The sequence below is a fragment of the Haliotis rubra genome, unplaced genomic scaffold (assembly GCF_003918875.1).
Source record: "Haliotis rubra isolate DU_JTF1 unplaced genomic scaffold, ASM391887v1 Scf75, whole genome shotgun sequence".
NCBI lineage: Eukaryota > Metazoa > Mollusca > Gastropoda > Lepetellida > Haliotidae > Haliotis > Haliotis rubra.
This window is the reverse complement of record NW_025767468.1, coordinates 2,067,838-2,085,798: the sequence shown is the minus strand read 5'-3', so window position 1 is coordinate 2,085,798 and position 17,961 is coordinate 2,067,838. Positions and strand designations below refer to the sequence as shown.

Here is a 17,961-nt window from a genome sequence, read left to right as displayed (position 1 = left end):
TTGCGTACGTAAACTTCTGAATGGAGCCTCTGAGGTTTCCACAGTGGGAATCCACGCGAAGTTGTAGTAAACGTTCTGGATGTGGTTATGTTCGTAATGGCTTGGTGAGTGGAAGGATTATCGTTATGGTCTTCTGGTGAAGGGTCGACTCTTTCTGAGACAGTGACCTGCCCGTGGATTTGCCAATCCGAGAGGGACAACAGTGGCCCATGTATGGAAAATGGCCGTCACAACAAACCGAGAGCGGTCCCTCGCACATGGGATAGCAAGCTTGTATAGACACTGACTCATGTATTGTTTCTCAATCATGAGCGTAGTATTCCGGGAATAAGCTGTTCGGTATACAAGGATAATCAAGCTAATGAAGCTTGGTGATTTTGATTTCAGAATGTTTTCCAGCAGTGAGAAAAGTTCGGACTTGTGAAGTAAACAGTTTGTTTATGCGAGTTACCAACACCACGAAGCAAAAGAAATCACCGATGTGCGTATCACTTAGTTACATTTCACATGGAATTTGGACTTACATTTTAGAAGTAATTTAGGATCTAACCATGAGAAAAGTACCCGTGGTCGAGATCTTTATTCTGCAAACGGCGGGCAGCAAGTTGGACGGCCAGTTGGCTCTCAGGCCGGTGAAGAGATTGGAGTGTAAACATTGACAGTCTACTTGTGGTATGGAAATGTATTTGATGGAGGAGGTGTAGTGAATCTCACACTGTCTGTTGGAAATCAAAATGAAGATTGACTGTAATGCATCCTTTTCAAAGTGTAAGATCTGCATAAATTAAGAATCATGTCAACGCCAAGGAAATCTCTTACTCCGCAGTTTCAGCAAGCGGCGAGGAAAACAGGTACTGTAAAGCGGCCGAGGGTAGGGGCTTATAACCCAGAGGAAGCGAGGGGGTATAAACTAGCTGAAGGAAAGGAATCTGTTGAAAATGACATGAAACTGAAAGAACCACCCAAAACAAAATCAAGAAGCAAAACTGAAGAGGTTCCGGATAAACTCATTGTTGGGAATACTGAAATAACAATATTGTCAACTGTTAATATTAGTCCAGTGAAAGATGAAAGTGTTGGAAGTTCAGTCCTTCAAACAATTACAGAAGATAGCAAGACAGAATGTTCTATGGAGGAAGGTACAGGAGATTCTACCATGTCGACTGTGGATACAACTGAGATATGTGATGAGTCCAAATTTGAAGACTCGTTAACACCCCTAAAATATAAAAGTAAGCCTTCAACAGAATCAACCAGTACTTCTAAAGAAGAGGAACTGAGCTTTAGTTTGAGGGAAGATAAACTGTATAATCCAACTCCATCTAAATCTGTGGCAAGTCCTCGAACACCAACCATAACATCTCAGGCTGATGTCAAATTTTTCCTCAACACAGATGGAGATGAGTTCAAGAGACCTGAGGGCACAGCCAGAGATTTGACATCCACCCCTGTAAGGAAAGAAGGTATTTTGAAGACTGTCACCCCGAGGCATAGTTTGTCTCGAGAAAATGCATTTGATGATGTTGAGGACATGTCCATTTCGTCATCTGATTTTTCTCCATGTAGTACCTCCACAAGTTTTGAGAGGTATCGTGGAGAAGATTTCAGTGATGAAGGAAGCATAAGCGACAGCCGTTTACGTGAAAGTGCCGAGTTCAGTGACGACACGCAAGAATTGCATCTACCAGAGACACATTTTCCTTTCAATAAACAGTTACGCATTGTTACGTCAGTTGACAGAGCTCTACATCCAAGACGTCGAAGTTCAGCATCTTCAGCTAAACCTGTGGGAAGATCTTCATCTGAAAATTTTGACCATGTTGCTTTCTTAGAATTTATGAAGAAAGTACAGCTGTCATCCTTTGCACAGTATTTTCCAGCAACAATGACCTTAACTGAGTTCAGGTAAGAAAAATATTTCATAATGTCTTTTCAGAAATATTGCCATTAAGAGTTCCATTTTGCATGATTTATGGAGCATTTTAATTGGGCTGTTTTTAAAGTGTGTCATTTGTGTGTCATGTCGTTTTATGCCTCAGGTTATTTTTGAAAAGATTTAAAGGGGAAATACATTTCGTATGACTGTTATGTGAATGTTATGAGTTTTATGGGTGTTATTATTAATGCACAAGATTTGGTACCAATCCAGTCTTTTCAGTCATCAGGGTCACGATTACTGGATAATAGTTTCTTACAGGTTATCATGTTCACATGATCCTGGGTATTACATACTTAAACTATTATGGACATGATGTTCATCGTTCTGAAAATTTATTATTTCCTACTTAGGCCAGACCAATTTCATTTCTTGTTTAACAGATCCGTCGGTCATATTTTTTCAAGAATAAGAAAAAAATAAAAGTTAATTTTCCCCACTCAAAAAATAAAATCCCAGTGTTTTATTGATCAAAACTGTAATTTACTAGAAATGTTTTTTTAGATTGTGTTTTGCCCCATATACACTTCATAAATTGCCAAAAGTAAAATACTTTAAGTATTTATTTATTTATATATTTTTTTCCTCCTGCCTTTAGGTTTTCTGAGGACAAAAATCTGTAAAACAAGAAATAAAATTGGTCTGGCCTTATTGTTTAATTTCTTCACAAGAAATAGATTAGACAAATGCACTCAATGAATACATTATCAATTTAGAATTGACAGACAGATAAACTCAGACTACATGAGAATATTGAATTACTACTTGCAAAGAAGTACCAGACGACATGCTTTGATTCATGCTTTATGCTGATGTTTACTTTCTGTTAGCCATTTCAGCATTGATAAATGATGACTAAGTGTCAAACCTTTTTACAGAAATAACTGAATGTGATTATAAGTCCATAGGTATTTATACATTATGTTTGTAAGATGGCAGATATCTCCCAGATGGCATAAGTCATATCTGCTACTCACCCAGTTTGATAAAGTGAAGTTGAAGTTTTTCGCATTTTGTGTACAAGTTGTTATAGTATATGTCTATTTACTTAGTGTTGGTGTTTACCTGAAGAATATTTATGGTGTTTCTGATTTATATTCTTGTTGATGCATCTTTACACTGATTACCTACACATGATGCATAAACAGTAGGAAATAATGAAGAAAACACTTGTGCATCATTGCTACTATGTGATGTTTTTTAAAAACGGGGAAGATTCATTGTATTTTTTAAGACATTTAAGTTCTTCTTCCTATTTTTCAAAAGATCATACGAGTATGAAACCCAGTATGTACAGAAACTGTCATCTCTACATGAGCTATAATATAAATAGTTTCCCTTTAGCCAGTGTGGTTAGAGATTATTTGTACTGTCCGTAATGGTTTCCAAGTTACTGAAGCTTCCTATGAGCCACCGTTGTTACAAACTTATTTCCTATCTGTATTTGAGCCACTCGGCTCCCCCCTTCATTAGAGAATCTCCTATCTCCCTGAAGCCCATCAAGCTGTGCACTGGAGCGTGGATTCACAATGGCCCTCGCACACCTGTAGCCATGTAATAAACAGCAGCTACACATGCTTGCTATTTGCCAAGGAATTGAATTACCAAGGTGCTTGCTCCATCTCTACTTTATCATTACTGTAATTTGGATTCTGCATATGGAGTTCGTTTGATGCAGCCCTTATGGTCTTCATCAAAGAGACGTTTCTGCTGTCTTTGTTTTCAAGGAATATGTGGCGAATATTTTGCTCAAAGGATTTGGGATCGACCAAACTCTGACTGTCTACTTTAGGTCAGTGCTGGAGCTCTTGATCGAACTGTCTGTTAATATAAGTTCCGCCTGTCTGAAGAACTTACCATCTACTGTCTTACCGATATGGAAAAAATTAGGAATTTGAAAACCTTTATACTGAACTGTTATCCATCTACTGTGTTGTCAGTATGGAACAAAAAAGTAGAAATTCAAAAGTAATGATACATGGATCTTCTTTTGTGATGTTATTCCACTGTACATGTACACTAAGACTGCTCCACAGGGGTTGAAAATATTTTCAAAACTCCACTGGACACAGGTCCAGTAAACTTTCGTAATCCACTTGACCAAATATTAATTTCACTTGACCACAATTAACAATTTGAGTTGGTAGCAAATGCATTTCAATTTCATCATCAAAATACATATATATCAAAACATTTCAGTAGTTTGGCACTGCTGTACCACGGTAAAGTTTAATGTGGTTATTTACTTGACCGACCAAACAATTCCATTCGAAACGGGCGGCGGGCGGGTATTTTTCAACCCTTGCTCCAGCTGAAATTATGTATTAAGGTGTGTCAGAGTTACAGTGCATCCTTTTATTCTGATGAAAATGTCTCAGTGTTCATATTTATGCATTGTCCATTGTTTGGGTTTTTAAATTATTTTTCATTGACATGTACTTCTGTGCAGTTGGGTCGAACCAAACTTGAACAAATACTAGTTTCAAGAAAGCCCACACTTCAGGAATAATCGTTTTCTTGCAGGGCATGTGGAGTCGAACACATTTCTGTGACCAAAAACAAAATAGTTAATAGATCTGTATGAGAATGGATTTATGTGATTAACTATGAGTATGGCTTATAAAAGATGGTGTATGTCAAGGTGAACTATCCAAAAGGAGTGGGTTGAAATCTGTTATTTTCCCCTGCACTGTTTGACATGTTAACGATGGCTATATAAACACTGCAGCTGATCTGCACTGATGCACTGATGCACAGATGCACCAGCGTGAAGTGTTTTGTAGCATCATTTGTGCAATTTGCATTTTTTGAAAGGAAATCATCATGTCATTAATGATGTTCATGTAGTTATGGCGGTTGACATGGGAAACGTGTTGCTTGTAACAAGCTCTGCTGAAACTTGTTGCCTCTTCCTTTTCCTCCTGGACATTTTAGGGAATGTTTGAATGTTTATTTTTGAAACCTGTTTAAGGCCTTCAAAAAACTAATCTTTAGTGGTTTCAGATATGAGTCAGTTAAGACACTTAGCTCCAGGTTATGACTTTTGTGGAGTATGATTGCACATGGTGGTTTATCCATTTCTTGGGGCAAAATCATGAGTGTAGTGGCTTATCTTTGTAGCATCTGAAGGATGGGAAGCTAGCTTATGGTTAATGTGTTGACTTATCATGCTGAACACCAGGTTCTGATTACTTGTGTTAGGGGTAAGGTGGTGTAGCCTTGTGGTTTAAGTGCTTGCTTGTCACACCAAAGTTTTGGGTTCGATTCCTCATGGGTACGGGGCGGTGGGGTAGCCTAGGTGTTAAAGTGTTGGCTCGTCACGCCGAAGACCCGGGTTCGATTCCCCACATGGGCACAATTAGTCTGTCTCACAGTCCCTAAACCACATTTTTTTCCCTACTGCCAAGCCCTCTCTGCAGTGCTTAAGCCCTAAATAAAGCAAGTCTAGATTTCCTCAGGTTCAGGTTCTGAATCTCTGGTCTCCCTAGGGCTCCTTTTCAATATAAATGGGCTTGTTTGTTACTATCAAAATTATATATACAGTGAAGCCCCTTTAGTCCAGACTCCGATAATCCGGATGTCTCGCCTCCCGGATGATTTCAGCTTGTTACCAATCTATGCCTATATAATTTGCCCCGATAATCCGGAAATTCGGTTTCCGGAACCGGACGGTAAGTAACTGTCACCAATCAGTAAAATAAACAGTAAATTGCTTCACAGTCCGGACGCTGTAAGTCGTGTTCACGAACAGTAACAACACCACCCGGCGATGTTTACTTAATTAACTGGCCAACTGGGTTGTTGTTTTAATTAGACATTAAAAGCTCCGACTGAAGATGCTGTACATTTACACTTTGATTGACACCACAATACAAAGCGTGGATGACAAGTGAGCTGTTTTGTGATTGGTTAATGTACTGACAGACAGACAGATGCGTCACGTGGACTTAAAGTGATTTTGCTTTCACGACAATGCTGCAAGTCACAAGTGTAGCTTAAGCTAACTTTGCGAAATGTGACCAAATACCACGTCTCATATACAACCGATGGATGCAGGAATAATTAAGACATTCAAGGCATACTACAATAGATCGCTTGTTAGACATTACCTCACCTGTGCTGAGGAAGGACGTGATTAGACACGTCGGATCAACATGCGGATGTCACTCGGTAAAATTATTGATGTGATGAATTAAGCTTTACATTAAATGCTTATTTGTTTTATCCAGATTCGTGTCGTTTTTGTAATAGTTAGGGAAGCAACTTGGGTCTTGATTCAGTAGTCCGGACTATTCGCAATCCGGACGAATTTACTGAGAAACGCAACCGTCCGGATTAACGAGGCTTCACTGTATTCAGAGACTAAGCCTTAGTCTAGGGCACAATGGGTGAAGCCCATTTCTGGTGTCCCCTGCCGTGATATTGCTGGAATATTGCTAAAAGCGGTGTAAAACTAAACTAAACTCGGTCACAGTCATATGGGTACAAGATGTGATGCCCATTTCTGGTGTCTCTCGCTGTGATGTTGCTTGAAGTTTTCTCAAAGCGGTGCAAAACCATACTCTCTCACTCGTTCACAATTAACTTGGAGAGGCAGTGCTGTACAGTGCTTCATTTTCAGCTGATAATGTTCTTTAGATGGGTTGGATCATAAGATCAGGATCGGGTGGTCAGGCTCGCTTGGTGTTTACCTGAAGAATATTTATGGTGGTTCTGATTTATATTCTTGTTGAAGCATCTTTACACTGATTACCTACACATGATGCATAGACAGTAGGAAATAATGAAGAAAACACTTGTGCATCATTGCTACTATGTGATTTATTTTTAAAAACGGGGAAGAGTGCTTCAAGCCGATTCTTGAGAAATAAACTTTGTGCTAATGTTAATTTTCAATCTCTGTGAAACATACTGCACAACAGTGTATAAATCCCTGTGTGACAGTAACAGTAATATGCTGCTGAGCTTATGTAGCCTAGTGGTTACAGTGTCTGCATGTCATGCTGAAGACCTGGTTTTGATTCCCCACACAGGTACAATGTAAGGAGCCCATTTCTGGTGTCCCCCACCGTGATATTGCTGGAATATTGCTAAAAGCAGTGTAAAACTCAACTCACTCATTGAGCTTGTTACAATTCCCAGGGCAGTTCCAGATAGTCATAGCTATGGCTGATTAAACTAAGGGTAAAGTGACATTTTCATCATTTCATAAGTTGAGATCGCATCATGAAATAGTGAGTGAGTGAGTATGGTTTAACGCGGTTTTTAGCCATGTCATGGCGGGGGATACCAGAAATGGGCTTCCCACATTGTATCCATGTGGGGAATCGAACTTGAGCCTTCGGCGTGATGAGCGGAAGCTTTAACCATTAGGCTACCCCTACACCCTGCATCATGAAATAATCTTCCAGTTCTGAACCTGATGTCAACTCACTTGACTTAGTGACAATTGATGACCATCATTTTCAGCTGATTGTGTTCTTTAGAAGGGTTGGATCAGAATATTGTGATCAGGTGGTCAGGCTCGCTGACTTGTTGACATGACATCGTATCTCAACTGCATAGATTGATGCTCATGATGTTGATCACTGGATTGTCTAGAACAGACTCGATTATTTTACAGATTTTCCATATACTAGTAGCTGGAATCTTGCTGAGTGTGGTGTTAAACAACAAGGTAACAAAAACAAAACAGTTAGTCTACTACTTTGAGTCATATATTTTGACATTTGCTTGAAACAGAAGATCTGCATAGCATGAGCTCAGGACTGCTTATGCGTTTAAAATAGTTACTGAAACCAGTGAAGAGAAAGTTGTTTTTATGACAAGCAAAAAGGTTAAGAGGCTTCAAAATGAGAGTTAGGAAACACTTGGCATGAGAATCAATAGACATCTTTCATGACTGACATGGAGAGCTTAGGATTGAACTGAATACTTATGGATCAAGTAACTCACTGCCTGTCAACATGTTGTAAACTAAAGACCAAGTTTCAGAAATATAGGGCAAGGGGACCCATGCTGCTGAGAGTGAATGAGTGTGTATAGTTTTACACCGCCTTTAGCAAGAGTCCAGCAATATCTCTGCAGGGGAGACTAGGAATTGGATTCACACATTGTACCTAGGTCAGGAATTGAATCCTGGTCTTCACATGATGAATGAATGCTTCAACCACAGAGCTACCCAACTGAACCTCATATTGCTTAGAAAAAGAGGTGTATTTATGTTTTATATGTGTAAATTACAGTAATCTGAACATTTCAAGCTATATGTTAGAAAACCTGTAGAAGGTCATGGTGAATTTAACCACTGATCTTCAGAAATCTAATATTTTACCACTCCATAAATTGAAACCATAGTTTATATTATAACACCAAGTCAGGTTAGACTGACACCAGCTTGGAGTCCAGTGAAAGTTCTGGAAGGATGCTTTGTCCATTCTCCCCAAGTCTTGTTATATTATTACACAGACCATAGGATGGAAATGAGCTGTGGACCAGTTGGATTTATTTCATGGCAGAAACCCCTGTGTGCAACAAATGATCGATGATGATGGCCTTGGCTATCTCAAAGTACTTCCGAACAGGCAACAGACTTTATACATGATGCATGCGTGTGAAGGAATGAGGATTTGTGTCTGGTCAGATCCCAAGACCCCTATGTAATCCTAGTTAATGGCTTGTTAATAATTCACTTGCAGCTATGCCATTGCCTTTGCTCAAGTCCTGAGGCCAGATTTATCTTCTTGACGCCACTGTAATCCTATTACTTTATGAGCCAAGAAGGAAATGTGGCATTCAGATTTTCTTTAAAAAAATGGTTTGGGCTTTATGATGCAGGTTCTTGGACATCATGCTGAGAGATAATATGCTTGGTATAAGAAGTGCCAATGTTGAACTGATGTGGAAATGTTTGTTAGCCGAGTGTGAGATGGAGGTTGGAGAACAGATGAATCAATTTCTGACATTCCATGTCAATAGTGGCATTATATGTGATTTGTGTAATGGGTGACTATCGTGGCTTATCTGTCTGCTAATGCCTTGAAGTCATTATGAGGGTTTTGCACATGGTGGTTGGACAAATACTTCATCAAGGTCAAGATTTGAATATATGTTGTTGTTCCACTTCCTGTATTGTTAGTTTTGTAGAGTTGTCCAATATGAGTTATTAATATGATATATACTACCCTGAATAATTTAAGGACACCTTATTCTTTCATGGTGTCCCCTGCCATGATATTGCTTGAATATTGCTAAAAGCGGTGTAAAATCATATACTCACTCTTTTTTCATATTGTTATTGTTTGGTACTTATTTGCCTTGCCAGTGCAGATTAACTGTAGTAATATAAAGAATTGGGTTATCCTTAACTTCTTTTGAATGGTATACAAAGCATCACTCAAGCATGTAACTGTCAGAGATGAATTTTGTGTTACAATCTGTTGGAACAGATTCTTGTGAAACAATATTTCTTTTATGACAAATTCCAAATGAAAATTTAACTTAATTTAGTTCAGAGTTGATACTGTTGTTTCAGCCATTAGGAACATTACAAGCAACATGAGCCCAAGATCATTGCAATACTATCCACACACAAATGAGCTAGAACCATCTCATATAAGTTCACAAGAAGCCATCTTGTTCTTGTTTGAAGTAGTGATTTAATCTTATCCATGTGAAACAGTAGGGCCTGTGAAAATATCAATTTGCCAACAGAATCCAATGGGGAGGGGAAAAACCACAACATGCCAGCAAGGAGAGTGTTGTGGTATGGCCCAGATACATTTATTGACACCAGCACCGAATTGGAAGACATTCCTTGGTGGTTGAGGATACAGTGTGGGGAAGACAAAGGATTCTCTGCACTGCCTTGCCAGCCAGTGCTTGTTGGTCTGGTGGTCTTGCTTCCTGTTGTGCTGGAACATGTGCAGAGAGATATTGTGTCATCAAAGAGGATAATTGCTTTTGCATGTTGTGGATGCAGCTTGTGGTATAAGCATGGATTGTTTTTGCGTGATAAGTTTTTGTGAAAACTTGTTTACTCAGGACTTGCAAATTAAAGAAGCAAACATTCTGTTATATTTTGTTGTGGATCACCATGGCAACTTGACAAGCTTAAATGACAATAGTGTTGGAAATGCTTTCAACATCAGTTTTATTGATCAGAGTGAACTTCATTGACTTCACTCATACAATTCCCTGATGACATCATATGCTTATATTGGTAACTGCCATCAAATCAAAGCTGTCTATGCAAACACTGCTGTTTGTTTGTGAAGAAGTTAAATATTTAGCCTTAAAAAGTGTTCAGAGCTAAGGCAATTTAGAATTCTGAAATCGTTTTAAACTGAAGTTCAATTCCATATATATCCATTCTTTTGTGTCTTTGAGGCAGACTTAACTTGGTATGAATTTTCAGTCAGTATAAATGTGAAATAGCACTGCTGATGGGTGATATGTTTCCGAGCAGCTTAAGAACTACGTGTTTTGAAAGAGATTCTTATTGCAAATGAATTTAAAGAAAAAAAACCCTATAGGTTTGTATATCAAATCAATGTCTAGGCTGACTCCTTTGGTAAGTCTTGAGTTTATTGGAAACATGACAGTGGATGAAAGCAGACGTGCTTGTTACCACTGAAGTGGAAGCCATGAAGTTGTGACTGTCATTGTCAAGAGAGCATGATCAGACAATATTATCTGTTGGCCATATTGAAATTTCTGATAATTTGTATTACATTAGGTGTATCCTTACATTGTAGGCTTCTAATACACATGGCAGAATTGTCATTGATTCTAGATTCAAATGTTCGTTTGTTGGCAGCCAGAATGAATACACATGTCAACCACAGCAGAGCAATTGATTTTGTGTTGAAAATATCAAAATTACTTCATCCAAATTTGCCCTGAAGAAGATGATGCATTTAAATGTCAATCTGACATTATCTTTTTTATTTCATCAAATTTTGGAGAGTTTTATGAAATTTTTCAGGAAAGATGGAAAACTTGTTGATGGATTTTATTGATTGGAAATTTCAAAGGACTTAACATTAATTCAACCAAATATTGATAATCATTGATTTAAAAGTAAGAAAGAAGTGTAACTGAGATTAACATTGTCTGTACTTATGGCAAGGTTTCATACTTTAGCTCATAAGGTTGATGTTTTGATCATCTGAAGTTCACAGTGTGAGCCATACATTCCAGTTTATGGTAGCAACTGTGCAGTGGAGATAAAATGTTGTTAAAATCCTTTCAAACAAATTGAAATAAAACTGTCAGTAAGATTGCCTGTTCATTTCCTCAAGCCAAGGATGTAGTCTTATTGAATGACTCCTCATTTCAACTGTAACGATAAAATTGCGTAATTGAAAATTGTGCAAGGAAATCTAAGAATGTCAGAATAAACATTAAAAAACTTTCTGAATGAATCATGAATAATTCATGAAATATTTGATCCTGCAGAGAATGTTGGTCAAATCAATACCATTAGCGGATGGTTTGTCTAGCACCCCTGTAAGGTCCTTTGGGTCCACTCTACAGAGTCAATAGCAAGTTGGCAGGAATGCTTGAGCTTTGGTGCCTGATTTATCTTTAACCGTTTCCCCAATTCGCCCATTCTGTATTACAACCAGGGAATAATGTCTTGTGCTGCTTTTGAGAAATGACAAGTTACCAAAGAGGTCTGATAAGCCAGGTCACCTTAACTTAAAGTGTAATTATGTTTCGTGAACATTTATCATGCAGCAACACTTGATCAAATAGTTCCTGTGTAAGTGTCCAAGGTTGAACATTTGGTTAACTGGGTTGTATTGTTCAGTGAGTGAGTGAGTGTGGTTTGACACTGTTTTTAGAGACTGGAAAGCAGTATCAGTGTGGGTGAGTGAGTTGAGATTATAGTCACATCGGCAATATTTCAGCCACATCGTGACTAACCCAATATGTACATTGTCAACGTATAGAGAATAATTGTATAATCTGTCGACATCAGCAGTATCATTGCAGAGGACATTGAAATGGGTTCACACATTTACCCATGTGGGAAGCCAAACCTGAACATTAGGCATGACGAGTGAATGCTTTAACTACTAGGCTACCCCGCTGTTCAGTATCTTATAGATTCCAGAGGATGGCAGCTGAAGGAGCTTCATCAACATCACACCAGCAAGACAAATGATAAGAGCCTTACATAATGGCTTTGGTGTATTTACATTCACAGGATTCATTGTAGTCTGTCCAACAGACCCTGAAGCAAATATATCCAAGAAAGCCCTCGTAAGTCTAGAAAATGTGGCATGTCTAGATTTCCACAGTTTGAAAATGAAGAAAATCTCAGGGCTCTTTTTCATTATATTATATTTTTTTACTATGAACATTTTTTTCTGTAAAATATGTTCATATGAGAGACTAGTTGTTAGGTTAGATTCATTGCTGACATGTTTGTATTTGAATACATACAAGTTTTATTATCATTCAGTGATTCTGTTGAATTTCAAATAGTTACTTTGCAGATAAATTTAGGTGAGGTGAGGTGACATTGGGTTTTACGTCGTGCTTGAGAATATTTCGCTCATATGACGACGTGCATGCATGTGTATGTCTATGTGCGGCTGCTTGTACTAGCCCAGACTTATGCTGGTTTTATAGTGCTAGCCCACTGAGATACCATGCCGCAGTGAAGCATGAATACCCCACTCAGACACATTATACTGACTCCGAGCCGACCAGTCCTTGTTGTACCCATTAATGCCGAGCGCCAGGCAGGGACCAACAAGTACCATATTTTAACGTCTTTTGGTATGATGCGGTCGGGGATCGAACCCGCGACCTTCCACTCTCCACTACACCACGGAGGCGGTCAGATATATTTAGGAGCCATCACTATTATGTGGGAAGCTTTTGTGTGTGTGTTAATGATTTACTTTTGATGTCACTAGATTACAGAAGAAGTAATCAAGTCTGTGAGAACAATTTAGGGTTATTCTAATATGTGCCATTACTGTCAAATCAGTACTGTTTTCAGGAATAGTAAACTGGTGCCCATGGTGCTGTTTCATAAATTTCACTGCTGTAAATGTTGTCAAATACAACAATATGTATGTCAGAGGTGAAGGTCAATCAAGACAGATTTGCATAAAGACATAGTTAAGGTCAGTGACTGGGATCGCTATGTGCTTATAGATGGTCTGTTTGACATGTCAGTTGAGACTTGTTACAAACTCTTCGGACTGTTTATTATGTTTTTCACTTGATTATGTCTTTGTGATGTTAATGGTGAAAAATGACAACTTACACCAATAATAGGTCATCATGACCTGATTTCATACTGCCACATTTGCTTCATTGTAACATCTGTTTCAAGTGCATCTAAAGTAAGGATTACAATTTTATGTTCGAACAGACATCAAGGAATATTTAGTCAAGTTGATAGTATAGATATAATGTCTTATAAATCATGTTCACATGCTTAATGCATTTGAAAATATTATAAGATATCTTTGCTGGCCTCATTTTCACTTGTTGAACTTGAAAATTTGAAAAGCCTTACTTGAAGAGAACAAATTGTTATTCTCCAACATGTGTTTCTTAATTTATCTGAAGGGAAGTGTTAGTGCCTGTGGATAACATCAGTAATGGTTCTGGCATTTGTACAGGCATACTTTGGTGAGGAAGAAAATTAGAGGGCCTCAAATATGAAAGATCAGTTTTGTTCTTTGGCTGAGTTAGTGGTCTGAGAATCCTCTCCAGCGAAATTAATCTCTCTATCTCACTAGAAACGTCTGCAGGCAGATCATGAGACAAACTATGGAAGCCTTAGCGTTTGAGGACTTTTTTTCATGTGGGAACCTATTTCATTTGGAAGCAGACAAATCTGCTTGACAAAAGGACTTCTTGTATAGCACCATACAATTCTGCTGACATGTTTCTCGAAAAACCTCCTTGTGCTCTGCGTTGAAATTCTCATTATGGCTTCTTGGCGGTAACTAAGCACAGACTACTTTGATGTAACTTTCAATTTCTTCTGATGCAATTTTGGCGACATGAAACGCCCCCATTTATCACCAATTTGTTAGGATGAGAAGTTCAAATTGCCGTTGACCATATGCAGGGAAATGCTTGTGGAAGATGAAATCTCATCTTGGGTTTGGGCTTTCAGAGTTTGCTGCATTTAACAGAGCTTGTACTCAGTTCACTTGGCAATTTGCTGCCGGGAAAGATTGGATGTTTTTACGTGTTTTCCTTGAAGGTTGTTTTTGTGAAGAAACAGGTTCGGAAATAACCTGTTTGCTGTTCAAATCAGAGCAGTTGATTTTGGCACAGGTTTCAATTTTTTCCCTCAAAATTTGGAGATTATTAGGTTTCTGTCTATTATCCGTAAAGCGTGTGCTTGTTTTTGAACGTGTGATTGGGTAATGTCTCACCGTCGCAGTCATTAACAGATTAACCTTGTGACCTTCATTTCTGAAGTTATCAGTTCTCAAGGTCGACTTGTTTATTGTGTACAGACATCCCTACTTAACAGGTCATTATTTCTAGATTTCATGGTTACATGGGAATTCAGACTTGTACTGACTGCTGGTATTTCTGCATGAGTGTCCAAAGGACATTGAAAATCTAGGTGGAAGTATTGTTTCGAGAAAAAATTGTTATACTATTTGATCTGACCGTAAGCTCATATTTCCTGTTATGTTATAGATATATATGTAGATACTGTATTTTGTTTATTTACTATGAGAACATTTCTGATTGACAATATTTGGAGAAAATATATGGGATATTTGGGGCGGTTGGGTAGCCAAGTGGTTAAAGCATTTGCTGTCCACCCAGAAGACCTGGATTTGATTTCCCACATGGGTACAAAATGTAAAGCCCATTTCTGGTGTCCCCCACCATGATATTGCTGGAATATTGCTAAAAGCGGCGTAAAACTAAACTCACTCACTATGGAATATTAGATATTTGTTTGCTGTTATTTTCGATCGTTTAATGCAACCTCCCCTGACTTAATATATTTGGAAAGGCTGCAGTGTAATTCACTTTGCACTGAGGAGGCACAGGCATGCTAGAAGCCTATGATATTAGTCTGGGGCCAAAACCTTGGAGTCTACTTGCCATCTTGTCTACTGACATTTATTCAGTGGATTCTAATGTTACTTTGTGGACTTCATCAACCAGCTTACTTGTCCAGATACAGTTTACTGGACAAGTGGCCAAAGTAACAGAGTGTGATGGTGAGTCTTAATCTCATATTTACCTTGATTATTATACTTGGTTTACCTGCACCATTTCGCCATTATTCTAAGATTGGTGATGATCGGGTGGCCAGGCTATCTGACTTTGTTGATGCAGGTGATTGTATCCCAATTGAATAGATTTGTTTTTATTTCACAGGATTGTTTGATCCATACGCGATTATTTACAAACTGCTGTCAGGGTGGTGGGTAGTCTCGTGGTTGAAGCGTTCGCTCATCACATGATATTGCTTGAATATTGCTAAAAGTGGTGTAGTATCATTCTTACTCACTCGAGACAGCTCTCATATAGATCGAATGTTTCACAGTGCAGCATTAAAAAACAAACTTACAAATAATTCTCGCCTACTATAAAAACATAGCACCAACCCATTTTTTCTCCACGATAAAAAGCATTGTTATCTTTCGTCACACACGTTGCATTCTTGAGTTGAGTAGAATCTAGAATCAACAAAGTATGCCATATATTATTCTGTAAGCATCACAGGAACATTTATATTCTTGAGATATGTAGATGTACAGGTGTAGTCAGTGTTTGCTGCATTTATTACGCATAATCAGGCCATATTTTATATGTGAATGATGTCACATGTTGATGTAGAGTGTTGGATGTGTACATCCCCAGTAGGCACAGTTTTTAAGTGACTCATGTAACACAGTTTTGTGTCTTACAAGGGGACCGTATAACAAAAAACTGGAGTGTTAAACAACACAAGTTAAATGATACAAGTTACTATGGTGTGGGCAAGCTGGGAAGTATTCTGAGGAAAACATTTTTGATAGAGACGAATTTTCACCAGTTAATTTATGAGGCCAACATTTCGTAGTTTGGTTCACTCAATCATTCTCTGACCTGGATATGTCATTTTCATATCCCATGTTGTGTGTGGTAGTATCTTCTGCTGAATTTATGAAACCTGTTGTTTGGTTTGAACACAGTTTGGGAATAACCTGGGAACATGCCCTGTCATGTGTCATTATGAAAAACTGATTTCAGTTAACTGAACTAGATAGACTTTTGTACCAGAAATTTAGTTGTCATATTTGAAATATAAGATGAACCAACCAACCAACCAACCAAAAGAAGCCCAGAGCAATGCTAAATTTCAGGAGCTAAAGCTTTCAAAACCAACCAACCAACCAACCAACCAAAAGAAGCCCAGAGCAATGCTAAGTATCAGGAGCTAAAGCTTTCAAGACCAACCAACCAACCAACCAAAAGAAGCCCAGAGCAATGCTAAATTTCAGGAGCTAAAGCTTTCAAGACCAACCAACCAACCAACCAACCAAAAGAAGCCCAGAGCAATGCTAAATTTCAGGAGCTAAAGCTTTCAAAACCAACCAACCAACCAACCAAAACCAACCAAAAGAAGCCCAGAGCAATGCTAAGTTTCAGGAGCCAAAAGCCAACCAACCAACCAACCAACCAACCAAAAGAAGCCCAGAGCAATGTTAAGTTTCCAAGACTTGCCCAGTCATTGTAGACTCAAGTTGGTCTCTTTTTGTATCTTATGCTCAAGTGTCTTGGATTATTATGACTTTATGGAATGACCCCTTCCCTATTTGTTTAAGATCCTTGCAGTGGCCATTCAACAGTTTTGTGGGTAAACTTATGTGATCATGTACAGGGTACATCTTGTTACAGACGCCTGTAAATGTTGGGTCCAATACTTTGAATTATTGCCTTATGCTGAAGATATTGTTGTTTGGGAGATATGTGTCATGACATGAACTGCTTATAAAGTTGAAACCTTCATATTGGAAACTCATCAAATGTCTAAAGTGTTTGGAACTCACTTATCCATGTTTACACTTGCGTAAACTGTAGATTTATGGAATGTTCAACCTGACTATGGATACTGAACACTATATAGCTGGAATATTGCTGACTGCAGCCTTAAACAACAAACAAACCCAAACAAATGGATACTGAAGAACATGATTTCCCACTCAAGAAGTTTGAAATTTAAGAATATAACCTGTTGGTATGGGCATGAAAATCTTACAAAAGGTGGACCTTGGTGAATCTTGTCTAAAATGTTCCCACACTCAATGAAACCGAGCAATAATATCTATATGTGCCCAAAACAATTTTGCCACAAATGCCCAGTCTGCAACTTTAGGTACTAGTCCGTAGTCTGAGTCCAGTTAATTTATGAAGGCAAGTGAGCTCTGAAAACACAATAACTCTAAACTGACAAATGACGCTCAGAGATAAGTTTAGGCTTGGCTTAAAATGCTCTGATACAGACAGCAAGCCCAATGTTGTTTCTCGGAGACATTTTCATTAGAGTTACAATATTTTACAAATAGATAACAGCATAACCTTGCTAGCCACAGTCTTGGGGCAAATGTCTACATTCATAATATGAAGTGACCCGTGAAGATCCGGGGTAGAATAGGTCTTCAGCAACCCATGCTTGGTACATGCTTGTCGTAAGAGGCGACTAACAGGATCGGTGGGCTGGCTCGCTGACTTGGTTGACACTGGTCATCGGTTCCCAATTGTGCAGATCGATGCTCATGCTGTTGATCACTGGATTGTCTGGTCCAGCTTTGATTATTTACAGACCGCCGCCATATAGCTGGAATATTGCTGAGTGTGGTGTAAAACTAAACTCACTCACTCACTCACAATATAAAGTATGGTAATAACCCTTTTGCTGAAGTGCAGTATTTTCACTTCTGCCCTGGACTTTCTGCAAAAGAAATGAAGCAAGACTAGATTCCCTCAGGTGAATCTCCCATCTCACTGGGGATCCCTTTCAATTTGATGGG

At 38.5% G+C, this 17,961-nt stretch overlaps 1 protein-coding gene across 1 annotated transcript in view; it reads left to right on the top strand.

Moving 5' to 3' along the window:
* The window catches only part of LOC124260084 (microtubule-associated serine/threonine-protein kinase 3-like), a 194,952-nt gene continuing 176,991 nt past the window's right edge, over nucleotides 1-17,961 (top strand). Inside the window, 1 exon segment of the mRNA XM_046694332.1 lies at nucleotides 1-1,905. Coding sequence (XP_046550288.1) covers nucleotides 794-1,905 — 1,112 coding nt within the window. The 5' untranslated portion in view covers nucleotides 1-793.